This window comes from Meles meles, chromosome 13 (genome assembly GCF_922984935.1).
Source record: "Meles meles chromosome 13, mMelMel3.1 paternal haplotype, whole genome shotgun sequence".
In the NCBI taxonomy this organism is placed as follows: domain Eukaryota; kingdom Metazoa; phylum Chordata; class Mammalia; order Carnivora; family Mustelidae; genus Meles; species Meles meles.
The window spans coordinates 52,664,453-52,678,474 of record NC_060078.1 but is presented as its reverse complement, the minus strand read 5'-3'; the positions used below and the strand labels follow the sequence as shown (position 1 = coordinate 52,678,474).

Sequence of the window (14,022 nt, the reverse complement as noted above, 5' to 3'; positions counted from 1 at the left end):
ATATTTACACTATACATTTTGAATGTATTCAAATACTTTGTATTTCACAATAAAGTCATTTTAATTTTGTTACCATTTTCATGTTTTCTTATGTCCTTCTTAATGAACGTTCCTCTTTAGTGTCTCATGATTTTAGTTTTTACGATGAAATTACCTCATGGCCAATTAGTTAATCAACAAAAAACTTTTTAGCAAAAATCCTTGGGGCGAAGATGCTCATGTCGCAACTACCTAGAAACACAAATGGATTCCTGCAGCATTTGTCCTTCTGTGTTTGACTTACTGCACTTTGCATAACGTCCTGAAGGTTCATCCATATTGTTATGGGTGCCAGGACCTCCTTCTTTTCTAAGACTGAATGATATCCCATTGTATGTTGATAGAGCCATTTTCTTTTTCTTTTCTTTCTGGGTTTTTTTTTTTTTTTTAAGATTTTATTTATTTATTTGACAGACAGAGATCACAACTAGGCAGAGAGGCAGGCAGAGAGAGAGGGAGAAGCAGGCTCCCCGCTGAGCAAAATCCTAATGCAGGACTCAATCCCAGGACTCTGAGGTCATGACCCAAGCTGAAAGCAGAGGCTTAACCCACTGAGCCACCCAGGTCCCTCAATAGAGCCCATTTTCTTTATCGTTCATTGGTCTGTGGACACTCAGGTTACTGCCACATCTTGGCTGTTATGAATAAGGCTACAGTGGACATGGGCCTGATTGCAGTTGTTTTGAATAAATAGCCCGAAGTGGGGTTTCTGGGCATCTCTTTTCTGTCTCCAGAGAGCTGGGGTGAGGCAGGGGAAGAACAACGGCACGGCATGCTGGAGGTGGGACCCTGAAGGTGTGCTCAAGAATTCCCTTTAGCAATTAGAGCCCTTTGTCTTTTGATTACTTGAAATTATCTAGTGTCTCTCTGTAACATACAAGTCTCTATATAAGAAAGGAAATCAGAACTTTTGATATCAATATGCCATTGACAAATAATGTTCCCTTGACTGTTTCGTTTTAGCTGAACACAGAGGATCAGAGAGACTGCCTTTCGGTTAGCTAATGTGGGGCTTTCTGATACTTTTATTTAAGGAACATTGTGAAAGCTAAGCTGTAGCGCATAATATTTCCTTTGAATAGCATACTTCAGAATAACCCATTTTTTATTTAATGAGATGTTATCCATTGCACCTTTCTTTGCAAGCACTTCAAGTACTTCACATATTTAATCTTTTTTTCTCTCTTCCCTAGAAACATGTTGGGCCTGAATTTTAGCTACAGACTATCAAAGGCTTTATATTTTTAGCCTGCTTAGAGATTAATATGACCCAGTAACCATATGAACAGAAATGCTGATGATACTACGCTTTGTCCTCAGCCCCAGCTGGAATATGTACGATGACTCAATAGCAAGCGATGTGCAGGTTCTCATGGCCTGTTCTCAGCCTAGTTCTGCTGCCAGCCTTAGCCCGGGGCTCCGACAGCCCAGCCTTTCTTCTGCTGCTGCTCTTGGCCCTGCTGGATATGGCTTGAAAACTTACCAGCTGTAGTCAGAGCTATGTTTGATTGGACCCTTTGAGAGGAAGCAGCACCTAGAAGTGAGTTCAAATGTCGTCTGAACTAATCCTTCCTGGGCTTATTTTGAAGCTCTGGGGATCTCAGAGCCTTTGGCTAGAAATAGTTTTTTAAATGGAGTTGGGTCATCTAAAGAAAGCTGTCGCTCTTCTCTGAAGAGAGTAGAACCTTTTTGTCTTGTCTCTCCTTCCTAGTCTTGACCCTTGATCTCTCCTGTCCCCTTATCTCTTTTTATGTCTTTTCTCTTGGAATTGGGATAATTCTTAATATGAAGACTCTTTAGAATGATCAAATGTTTTTCTTTCCTGCTTGTATTTGAGCATAGAGGCTGTTTGTAAGAATACTAATGGGAAAAGGCTCGCTCCCATTTTTCTAAGTAGTTACCTCAGTAGGACATTCAAGTTCTTTAACCCCAGAAGTCCGAGAGTACTAGTCAGTTAGCAGTTTGTTGGTGAGTGCTGATTCTCACTTGGAAGAGCTGGTGCACACCTCTCATGGGGTAGGGGAAACTGAGGCCTGCAAGACCGTGACATAGCCAGTGAGTGGACAGAGCCAGGGTGCTCTGCCCTTCTGCGTTCTGGGAGGGTGGTGACGCCATGGCAGTCATGCGTTTACAGATGGTAATTTTTTTCATACCCTGTGTTCTCCACATGGTACACTCTTATTCTAGAACGTGGTTTGGAGCTGGTTCAGATCCTCATCCCCCGCCCCATTCCCAAGCAGCGTGGAAGAAAACTAGATTAGGGGTGAATCCATGGATTGCGTGGGCTACTGTCAGCTGGCCCTTCTTTGTTTCATGCAACAGAGCACTCACAGATCTCTCCGCACTCCAGAAACATATGGCAAAGGTGTCAGCATAAGCACACACAAGCACGCTCTGAACTGTGGGAAAGGCACAAGGACAACTTTAAAACCTTTCTTTGCCTCACACTCGAGAATATGAAAAATAGTAAATCCCATCCTTTGAAAGGTAAAAAGAAAATTCAAACCATTTCCCTTATTTTTTTTTTTAATCTACCCCCAGATTGCTTCTAAAATTAAATAACTGTGAATTTGCTATATCTGGAAGGTTGTGGATAACTTTGTTGCTAAGGAAAAGCCATTTTCGCATCGCTGCTTTAATTGCCTTAGGCATCTGTCATCTGCTTTCTAAACAGCAGGATTCCAGTTCATGGTCCGTTGAAAAACTAAAAATTTATGTCTAAACAATCTTTGTATTGCCTGCTGGTAGAGAGCCTGCTTTAGCAACTGTAAAGACACCGTGTTCGGTGGGAATGCTAATGAGGTTGCTGTGGTTTTTAGGCATGGATAGATGTTCTCTGTGACACATGCCAAGGAGATTAGGAGCACATCATGTTTAAAAGCTTTAGTGCACCCAATAAAATGGTTTTTCCGGGAAGCGTGTTGTTGCAGATGATAAGAAATGGCCTGCCTGACTTCTGAGCAAGCTTCTTCATTTATCCCTATTAAATTATTACCTCCGGGCCTCTTTCTTCAGTTTGTCCACTCTGACTCCATTATCTAAATTCTTTGCTTCTACTCAACTTCCAGTCCCTTGTGAGCATGCCTTACCTGCTTGGGGTGGCTGGGTATCTGGCAGACTTCATTTGGTTGTTCCTGTCACCACGGGGCAGACTACAGCAGGGCCCATTTTTTAGCTGTCCTTAAGAGGACAGTTAGCATATCATTGGAACTGAGCTTTAACCTTGACTAATGCCCCCCTCCTCTTTTCTACAACCTTTCAGGCCTAAGGAGAGGGAATTCTGGATCTGGGAATGGTTTATGTTCTCCCTAGGTATCTCCCCTCTGCCACCAAGAGCTCCTCGGTCATTGCTTTTTTGCACTGGGAGGTCATTTTGTTGACCGATATCAAAAAAACTGCAGACAGAAATATTAGCTCTAGCTTGTTAGATGCAAAACAGTGTCAGCATTGAGAACAGTTTAGGTATGGCTTTCTCTTTGTTTATATCATTCTAAATATATCATTCCCTTTATCCAGCTTACAGCTGCTTATCCACATCAGTCCTCCTTATCCTTAATGGTTGTCACAGTTCATCAGTAAGTTCCACATGTTTGTCAGCAGGCTTGGCCATGGTCATCGCCTTTAGGTGTGTGGGATGAATCCAGGTGTCTCTCTAGGAAGTCTTCATCTCCTGTACCTGCAAATTCCTTTAAAACAGAACATCTATTCCATGATATGACTGGCTTTGCATAGCACTCTGTACTATTTGGACTTTAATAATGGAAGTGGAGATCAGTAATATGATCCCCGGAAGTTAGCCTCCATCCGTTGTAGTTTATTGATAACAGAGAAGCCCATTTTTATTTTAATAGCTGCATGTCTGTGTATTGGGAAAAACAGAATTAACCTGGATAGTCAAGTACAACATCTCAGGGGTGCCTGGATGGCTCTGTTGGTTAGGCGTCTGACTCTTGATTTGGGCTTAGGTCATGATCTCAGTGTTGTGAGGTCGAGCCCCTTGTTGGGCTCTATGCTTGGCAGGAAATCTGCTTGAGGATTTCTCTCCCTCTGCCCCTCCCTTCTGTCTCTACCTCTCAAATCTTTATAAAAGTAAATAAAATGGTTAATTTTTTATGACTTAACCTCAATTAAAAAAATTAATCTAAGGGACGCCTGGGTGGCTCAGTCAGTTAAGCATCTGCCTTTGGCTCAGGTCTTGATCCCAGGGTCCTGGGATCAAGCACCACATTGGGTTCCCTGCTCAGCAGCGAGTCTGCTTCTCCCTCCCCTCTCCCCCTGTTCCTGCTTGCACTCTCTCTCTCTCAAATAAATAAAATCTTTTTAAAAAATTAATTTAAGCTCTTAAAAAAAAGAGGAAAGAAAACCCCATATAACCACAATACCTTTTTTATACCTGAACAAAAGTAACCTTTTTAAAAATTATATTACCAGAGTGTCTCCTTTGTGCTAGACTTGAATTTCCTTACATGCTCTTCTGATATTTGTATGTATGATAAATGGCTATTGTCTTTCTCCTCCAGCAGCTTTCTTTCACTGAATGTAAATTCTGATTGTTCAGACCAGTTACCTCTCTGATCTAGGCTTATTGAGGCTCTGATCTGGATGCTGGAGTCCCCTGAGTGTAGGCTCTGCCTGGTGGCAGAATCAAAGTGGTCTTCGGCGGAATGGGGGTGGGAAAGCTGTTCCTTGAAGGCGCTGCATCTGCCCACGGTCCTCCAACTTCAGGGCAGAGGGGGGTCATCCCGCCATTTTGACTTTCTTGGCTTCAGATGCAAGGTCAGGCCAAGCTGATACATTCTCATAAGCCAGTAGCTCCATTTCCCCAGGAGCCACAGTCTCTGAAGACCACCTTCTTCTCTGGACCAGGATATCATCAGGTCACTTGACGCTTGGGAGAGATGCCGACAAGGAAGGACTATAGAGAGGAAATGCCAGAGGAGCACCATGGAGTATTAAGCTCAAAGGAGGATGGAATAGAATCCTGTGAGACTGAAATAGTTAAGGAAGGCTAGGCCCATTACTGATTTTTTACAAGGCTGCCATTCAGTGGGTAAAGAAGAGTTTTCTTCAACAAATGGTGCTGGGGTAACTCAGTATCCACGTGCAAAAGAATGACAGTGGACCCCTGCCTCACACTATATACAACATTAACTAAAAATCAACCTAAATACAAGAGCTAAAACCCGAAAACTCTTAGAAGAAAATTGGTAAATCTCTATGATCTTGGGTTGGTGGTGGATTCTTAGATATGACATCAAAAGGAGGATCAACAAAAGAATAAATAGATAATTTGGACTTCGTCAAAATGAAACTTTAGTGCATCAAAGGACCTTGTCAACAAAGTAAAACAATTTAGAAAATATTTGCAAATCATATGTCTGATGGAAGTCTAGTATCTAGCATATGTAAAGAACTTTTACAAGTCAACAACAAAAAGACAGTTTAAAGATGGGCAGGGGATTGTTCATTTCAAGAACGGCAATAGCCATTTTTAAAATAATACATACAAATATGAAAAGAGCAATGAAGGAGATTCAAGTTTAGCACAGAGAGACTTTTTGGTAATTATTTTTAAGAAAATTACTTATGTTTAGGTATAAAAAATGATACTATAACAGAATATGGTTATGTGAATTTTCCCCCCTCTAGTTTTTTTAAGAGCTTAAAATTTTTTAATTGATGTTAAAGTCATAAAAAATTAACCATTTTAAAGGGTTTTTTTTTTAAGATTTTATTTATTTATTTGGCAGAGAGAGATCACAAGTTGGCAGAGAGGCAGGCAGAGAGAGAGAGAGAGAGGGAAGCAGGCTCCCTGCTGAGCAGAGAGCCCGATGCGGGACTCGATCCCAGGACCCCGAGATCATGACCTGAGCCGAAGGCAGCGGCTTAACCCACTGAGCCACCCAGGCACCCAAAAATTAACCATTTTAAAGTGAACAACCCAGAGCACTTAATACATTCATACTGAATAGACCTTTTTCCAAAGAAGATCTACATGTGGCCAGCAAGCACCTGAAAAATGCTCAATGTCATTAGTCCGTAGAGTAATGCAAATCAAGCCACAGTGAAATACCTCTTTACACCTGCTAGGATGGCAGGTCACAAAATGGAAAATGACAAGTTTTGATGAGTGTGTAGGGACATTGGAACTCGGCCAATTTGCTGGTGGGAGTGTAAAATGGTACATCCTCTATGGAAAATTATTTGGCAGTTTCTCAAAAAGTTAAACACAGAATTGCCACATGCCCAGAAGTTCTCCTTCTAGGTATATACTCAAAAGAATTCAACACCGGTATTCAAACAAATATACGTACATACATGTTCATAACAGCATCGTTCACAGTGGCTGAAAGGTGGAAACCACCCAGTGTCCATCAGTGAACCAATGGATAGATAAAATGTGTGTGTGTGTGTGTGTCTGTCTGTCTGTTTCTCTCTGTCTGTCTCTCTCTCTCTCACACACACACGAATATTATTCAGTCATGAGAAGGAGTGAAATACTGCTGCAGGCCACAGCATGAATTGAACAGCATATGTGATGACAAGTGAAAGAAATCAGACACAAAAGGTCACATACTATGTGGTGCCATTCATACAGAATATCTAGAACAGCTAAATCCAGAGGGAGAGAAGGCGGGCTGGCCATTAACAGGGGTTGGGGAGGGGGGATAACTGCTCAGTAGTAGGCACAGGGCCTCCTTTGGGGGATGAAACTGTTCAGGGACCAAATAGAGGTGGTGGCTGTCTAGCGCAGTCAGTGTATTACATGGTACTGAATGGTCACTTTAAAATTGTTCATTTTATGTTAAAAAGAAAGACCTGGCCTCGTTGAGTACCTAAAACGGAGTGGGCTGAGCATTGAAAGTGGAAAGAAAGTGTAGCCAAGGTGGGGGCCATGTGGTGTGAACCGGGGCCCTCCAGGGAGCCTGGGGCGGATGGTGCAGCCTGTGGCTCACGTCGGAGTCACGGGAGACGGGGAGCACCCTGTCACTGAGGCAGCTGGGCTTGCGGAGGATCGGAATGGCTTGTGACCAGGAACACCATAGAAGTAGATGAGTTGAAATGTCAGCATGTTCACGGGAGAATGGGCTGGGGAAGGCTTGGAGCTTGGTAGCCAGCGTGGAGGCCGTTGGTGTTGAACACACCCGGGACGGCCTGGACTGGAAGGGGCGCGGCCGGAATCTGAATCATGCTTCATGCTTAGGCTGTGCCAAGCCTGTTCCGAGGCTTTCTGTTCTTTAACTCATTTAATCCTCCTAGGAACCCTGTCAAGTGTGAATTTTTCTTCTCTCCTAGTGCACAGATGAGGACACAGGCTCAGAGTGGCCTTGCCTGAGATAAACTTGCCTAAGCTTGCACGGCTCCTAACATGGCCTAGATCTGAACCCAGGCAGGTGACCCCAGAGCCACAACAGTTCTAGTTATGATGCAGAGATCGATGCAAGAGATTTTTTTTTTTTTTTGAAGCCGCAGGTTGAGGAGGAGGAAATTGGAAGAAGGGAGCTAGAGCCAGAGTGAAGACCTTTACCCCCGGGTAACCAAGAGCTGATACAGGTCTTCTCGGGTGGGTCTTCCGAGTCCGAGTACCCGGCTAGCCGATGGTCCTATAGGCTGGAGCCATGGCTAGAGACAGAACTCCGGAGGAGGCCAGCAGGGGGGCCTTCCAAAGGGGAGGAGAGCCAGGAAAAGTTGAGTGTCTGATCCTAGGTAGGCCCCCTTTCCTGCTCCCCCCGAGCTGTCCACCCTGCTGCCCCTCTCCTGTACCCTGCCTCATGCCCAGCTAGACCCTCCCGGCTGCACCCAGAGGCAGCCTGAATCGCCAGGAGTTAGGGCCTATCAAAAAGCCCCGGGTCCTTGTCTCTCTAGCCACAGTGGTTGCTTTTCCCCGGAATGGCTCTGGAGGGCTGCATGGGAAGGGGCCTGATCACAGACTTGCCACCTTCATGCTAATTTCCAACATTCAAGATGAAAACATGAATAAAAGTCCCTTTTCTGAGGTTCTAGGAAGGGGACGAGGAGAAAACTCTGGTAATTCTGTTCTTCCTTGCTTTTGGTTTCCACATGCACAGCTTTGCTTTGTTTCAGTTATGAAATGCCCCCCCTGAAGGGCTGTGAGGAAAACCTCTCCTCTGTGAAGCTTCCAGTTATAGGGGGAGATTAAGGCAATAAAGTCCAAAAATAAGAAAGTCTCAATTATTATTAGTAGCTAAGCATTTATTATTATCTCAGTTATTATTATTATCCCAGTAATAATATACTTTTAATATAGACTTTTGAATAATAGACAATAGACTTTTGGATAATAGACTTTTGGAAGCCTTGTCACCGAAACGCGGAGGCCCAGAGCCTCACCGTGGTGTCACATCTCAGCCTGTCTGGCCAGCCAGCGTGACTCTTCTCCTCGCCTGGCTCACGCCACACCATTCCCCACCTACACGCCCTGCTTTTGCCTGCTTGTGGGCTTTGTCCCAGCTGCCTCCTCTCTCTGACCCACGCTCTCTCACCCCACCCGGCCAGGGGCTGCCTGGCCTTCGGGATTCCACTCAGGTGCTTCTACACGCACTGCCTCTCTTAATCCTCCCCAGCAGCCTTGGAGGTGGACGTTGTTGTACCCATTTTACAGAGAGGCAAATATGTGTGCACGTCTGTATATAAATTATATGCACTTTACTGACCCACAGAGCGAACAGAAGCACAGAGGGAAGTTAAGAATTTGCCTGTGATCACACCACCTGTAAATGGAGCAGTTCCAAAGCCCTGATTTGCGCTTTGACTCACGCCTCTGTCTGCCCGACACCCGTCATTAAGCTCTACTATAAGGCTTCAAGGGAAGAAACGTGAGGAAGCTTTGCTAAACATGTTTTCCTGTCTGTCTTCTCTGGGTCCAGGTGGAAGTGAAGCCATACGTGCTGGACGATCAGATGTGTGATGAGTGCCAGGGCACGCGCTGTGGTGGGAAGTTTGCCCCGTTCTTCTGTGCCAACGTCACGTGTCTGCAGTATTACTGTGAATACTGCTGGGCGAGCATACATTCCCGCGCCGGGCGGGAGTTCCACAAACCGCTGGTGAAGGAGGGAGGCGACCGCCCTCGGCACGTCCCGTTCCGCTGGAGCTGAGCCCAGGGCAGACCCAGCCACAAGTACTGGAGTAGATAACAAGGAGGGAAAAAGAGAGGGCACTGCCTCAGGGCTTACAGTGTTCTGGAAATCTGTGCATTCGTTCTTGATTTTTAAAGAAGAAATGGGTCTTTTTATTATTACTATTATTTACAGTCATATTACTGAACTCAGTGTCCAGTATAATGCAAAATTGCAGAGTGTATAACGGTACTGATTTGCACTTTGATTCACACCTTTGTCTGCTTGGTACCTTAATTTCTTACACCTGATTTGTCACTTGTAGACTGCCATTCTCATCAGCGGCCATCAGGTTGATGTCTGTGATTTTGTTTGTTTGTTGTTGTTGTTGTTGTGTTGTTGTTGTTGTTGTTGTTATTGTTCCGATTGTTTTTGAACTGGAGCATGCACTTATTTTCAGAAACTTAGAGAGTTGCCCCTAGGAGAAGACTTACCAAAGGTAATACTCGTGAGTAGGTGGCAGATGTAGCAAAAACTTCACAACAGTTCAGCAATCGTTAGTTGGGGTCATTTAGAGTAAGGGTAACCCTTAATGAAAATAGGCCTTTAGTTTTCTATTTTGACATGTAAGGATACCTCATAAGCTGAATCTTTATTTTCCCTTCATGTTTGATTTTTGTTTTGCTGAGGATTTTGGTTAGATCTTTTAGTGTTATGTAAATTTATGCTGCAATAGCTTTTGCTGCTATTAAGATGGTATTATTAATACCATAATACTCTCTTCAGGCTAAGGTATCAATTTAAAGAAACCCAACAACACACGTTTGTGATTTAGGGATAGAATCAGCTGCCGAAAGGAGATCAGAATAGACTACAGAAAGCTTCAACGGAAGGTCACTATTTCTGACTGCATGTTTACTTAATCAGGTTGCTGCATGCAATAAATTTTATATCCAATGTCTAGTATAAAACCTTCCCACAATGCACAAATTAAGAATCTATATAAGCTATAAAATACTGATTTTTTAAAAGAGTTTTTTTCACTCAAAGAATTGGTAATTGACTGGAGGAAGGCATGCCTCAATAAATGGAATGCTTCTGAAATTAGGAAGAGCCCCTAACAGAATGATCTATATTACAACCAATATAAACCTAGGTGTAGGATATTCTTAAAGCAAATTTGTGGATGGTAGATGAAGTACTTTGCGGTGCTCTGTTATATATTGTGCAATTTATTTTATATAGTAAAGTGATTATGTCTAACTGTGATCAAACTTAACTGTTTAAAGCCTCTGTGTCAGACATTAACGAACTTGACAGTTCATAACTGGTATATTATTAACTAACACATGAGCTCTTAGCTACAATCTCCTAGTGCTTGCACCATTTTACATAGCTTCAGACCTTGTCCAGAAAACCAAAGAGCTCATCTTAGCTTACAAACACTAGGAATATATACAGTATATAGAGATAAGTTGTCAGATTGACAAACTAGGCACATTTTAAGAAAGTTGCGTGGCAGTGATGCTAAAGAAATGTCTATCCAAAACAAGATGGCCTGGGCAGGGCCGGTTGTCTGGGTGAGAAATTTAACTACTTAATTCCCTGGATTTATCCTGTAAAGCTTGAATAGAACTAAGACCTGCTAGAACTACCGTGGACATTTTTTTAGCATTCACTCTTGGGCTGCAGATAGTAATATATAAACACACACAATGATTGTGAGACTATGTAAATCTTTTTTTTTTTTTTAATCTTCTTCCTATGTTTTGGAATTCTGGGGACAATCTGACTGGATATGACACTGCAGAATAGATTTAAGTCGCTGTGTTTTATGTGCTGTGATGTCCTTGTCCTGTCTCTTAAGTTAATAAGACTGCTTGTTTTTGTTTTGTTTTGTTTTGTTTCTCCAGTGTTTAGTTGCAATTGCCAGATCTCAAACTATAGTTTTTTTTCAAAAAGGAAAAAACAACGTAGTTTTTTACTGGATTAAAAATGCTTATTAGAACCCCCCCCCTTTGAGGTTACCTCTGGGCTTTTTGGTAATAATTGCTTTTTTCCAGCCCTGTGGTTTTCTGTTTATTTTTTTTTCTATGTTTGTGGTTTTTTTCATCTGTACAAGAAATTTTGTTATGCACTACTACTTTTTGTATTCTAGACAGTTTTCAAAAGTTGGCTGAAGATTTTTTTTGTTTGTTTGTTTTTAAGGAAAAAGGCATGCTTTCTGACTGACATGATCTTTTGCAATACCTCAATTTTGAAATATAGGAAAGAAAATGATATTTTCTAAGTAAGTTTATTCAGAAAAATATATATTAATTTAATTCTGCAAGAAAAAATGATTTAACAGATGGGTAACTTTATTTTTTTCATGCTTATTTGTGTTTTTTGAAAATGAAGAAGTTAGAGCTTTATAACTATAATATTAAAGATCATATCTAACCTACAGAAATCTACCTAATTATGTGAAAGAAGCAAAACTTTTTGAAGAAGCACCCCTCTTTCATGTACTAAAACAACACTGAGATTTAAAAAAAAAAAAAAAGCTGGAAGCTTGTACAGCGGGAGGCTGATGCGGAGGTGAAAACCATGGTCACGAAGAATAGGTTACAAAGAATAAAGAATAAACTCCCTTTGGTGCTGAAAGTTGTGGATAGATGGTGGAAACTACTTTCCCTTCATTTGTATATTTATAATCAAGCGTTGATTGTGCACGACTGACCAGGATTGTGAAAGAGTTCTTCTGTTTGTATTTTTTTAAAGAGAACTTTTTTAGTTTATTAAATTATAACATGTTCCCTTTTGTTTTGTAAATAAATGTGCCCCCAAGTTGTTAATGTTATATTAAAAGAGAGGGTCCTTCAAAAAAAATTATTTTTTAAAACACAAGAGGTGTTCTGACCTGCAACTTGACTGGGAAGCCCCTGGGTATCACAGGTCCTGTTGTGGCCTTTCCTTGATGTGACACTTGAACTAGTCGATTTTTTGAAGGCTAAAACCTAACCTCGACTATTTGTTGTTATGTGCAATACTGTTTGTACTGTTTGTATAAAAAATAGAAAAAAAAAGAAAAGAAAAAAGGCATAAATCTTTATTGCAGATTTATTTTCATTGCAAACTTTAGACATTGTGATTCACTGAAATCATTTTTCTACTGTCAAATATGTACCTTTTCTTCATGCTGGTATTTTTTCAATAGTAATGTAGCCTTTGTACTGAGACAAATTTTCATTGTTATTTTTAGAAAGATTTTTTGCTAAGAAAAAAATTAAACATATTTACATATTTTTCATTTTATTTCGTATTTTCTTTAAGGAGTGCTTTCTCAATCATTAATAGAGTTGTTTCTGGGAGGGACTTTCATATCTGGTCAATGTCATAATATTATTTTGTATTTTTACTTGGAATAAATTAATTTTATGATGCTAATTCTTTAAAAGTTTATTTTTTTCATTTTCAGTTATTTTTGAAGCTAAAACCTTTGTAATATTGTTACTAAAGTGTCTAGTTTTTTGAAATGCAAAGCTTTATGTATTAACTTGCTGATGTGGTTTACAATAGTGTGACAACGATGAACATGGTTATGTAAAGCGATTGGAAAATGTAATGGATAATTGGGTAATAAAATGACAGAATGAGCAGAACATGTGAGATTTTGACAAGCCTTTTCCTTTATTACAGTGGTTTAGTGTAAGACTAGGGATGTCACAGTACAGTTCTCTAGGGATGTCACAGTGGATTTATACAACACCAGGTGCAGCCAAATCTGGGGCCCTGATCATGGAGTCATCCCCACCGAAATACCACCAGGTGGAAAACCCGGCTAGGTCAACAGAATGATTCATTGTTTTTCCCCCTCTAACTTGTCATTATGTGCGTGTGCGTGCGTGCGAGAGAGAGAGAGAGAGAGAGAGAGAGGGTCTGCCACCAGCTGCTGTCCATGTGTGAGACGGTGTCTTTCGCCCAGGCCACATCTTCCCCAAGCATGTACAGTGGTGACGGCCGAGAGCAGAAGGACGCTGCCAGGGGGATGCCACCTTCTGTGTAGTTACTTGGATTGCAGTGTCCCTCCTGCCTTCCCTCCCGTCCTGCGTGGGTGGCGGCTGAGGAAGCTCGCCCGGACGTCACCACTGTATATGGACAGTCTCAGACTTCGTCTTCCTCCACCCCCGTCACGGTGCCCCTTGTTTGTCCCTCCTTGTGGCAACATCTGGCCATTCCGAGCATGATCTGTCCGCCCTCCTGCTTCTTTTCCAACACCCACTTCACCTTGAAGCCGTGCCGTTAGGGCAGCGCGTCCCTGTAGCGGCACCTAAAATGAAAACAAAGTACCTAGGACTGCAAAACTGGTGTTGCGTAAACAGAACATTCAATGACTTGCTCTAGACGGATGGTGTGTTTCTCCTCGTCCTTGATGGCCCCCTTCCAGCTCTGCGGTGGGGGAGGCGAGGTTATCAATAACGTGGAGAAACGTGTCCAGAGTTGGCTCTTGGGTATGCTCTATGTATTCAGTTTTGTAAATAATATATAGATTAGATCAAGTCGTGATGTAAAATTTTAACTCCAATTGGGTACTACTGGTTGGAATTTTACATTAACTACAAATAAGTGATTAGGAACAGAAGAAAAGAAATTGGAAAATTCTTGCTTAGTGGTATAAAGAGTATGCTTAGATTTCTGCCTATTTCTTGTGTTTTATAGCTTGTTAGTGAGGCATGGGCTAATGCAGAGTGTACTGCATTTATGCAATTAGCAAGTAACTGCTAGTTTTCATTTTATCTATTATATTAGCAACAAAATGGCATTTAACTGGGTAAAGCTCCTACCTAAATATTTGAGTATTGTGACATCTCTACTTGCAAGGTTTGAGTGAAAGATTAGTCACAGATTAGTGAAAAAAAGTATC

General features: G+C 41.8%; 1 protein-coding gene across 12 annotated transcripts in view; it reads left to right on the top strand.

Annotated features, from left to right (window-relative positions):
* CPEB3 (cytoplasmic polyadenylation element binding protein 3) overlaps positions 1 to 12,764 on the top strand; it is a 195,285-nt gene extending 182,521 nt beyond the window's left edge. For all 12 annotated transcript variants that reach the window (XM_046026531.1, XM_046026525.1, XM_046026535.1 and 9 more), the window contains one exon: positions 8,928 to 12,764. In XM_046026531.1, the coding sequence (XP_045882487.1) occupies positions 8,928 to 9,155 (228 nt within the window). In that variant the 3' untranslated portion in view covers positions 9,156 to 12,764. The remainder of the gene's footprint in view (positions 1 to 8,927) is intronic.
* Positions 12,765 to 14,022: the final 1,258 nt, after the last annotated feature.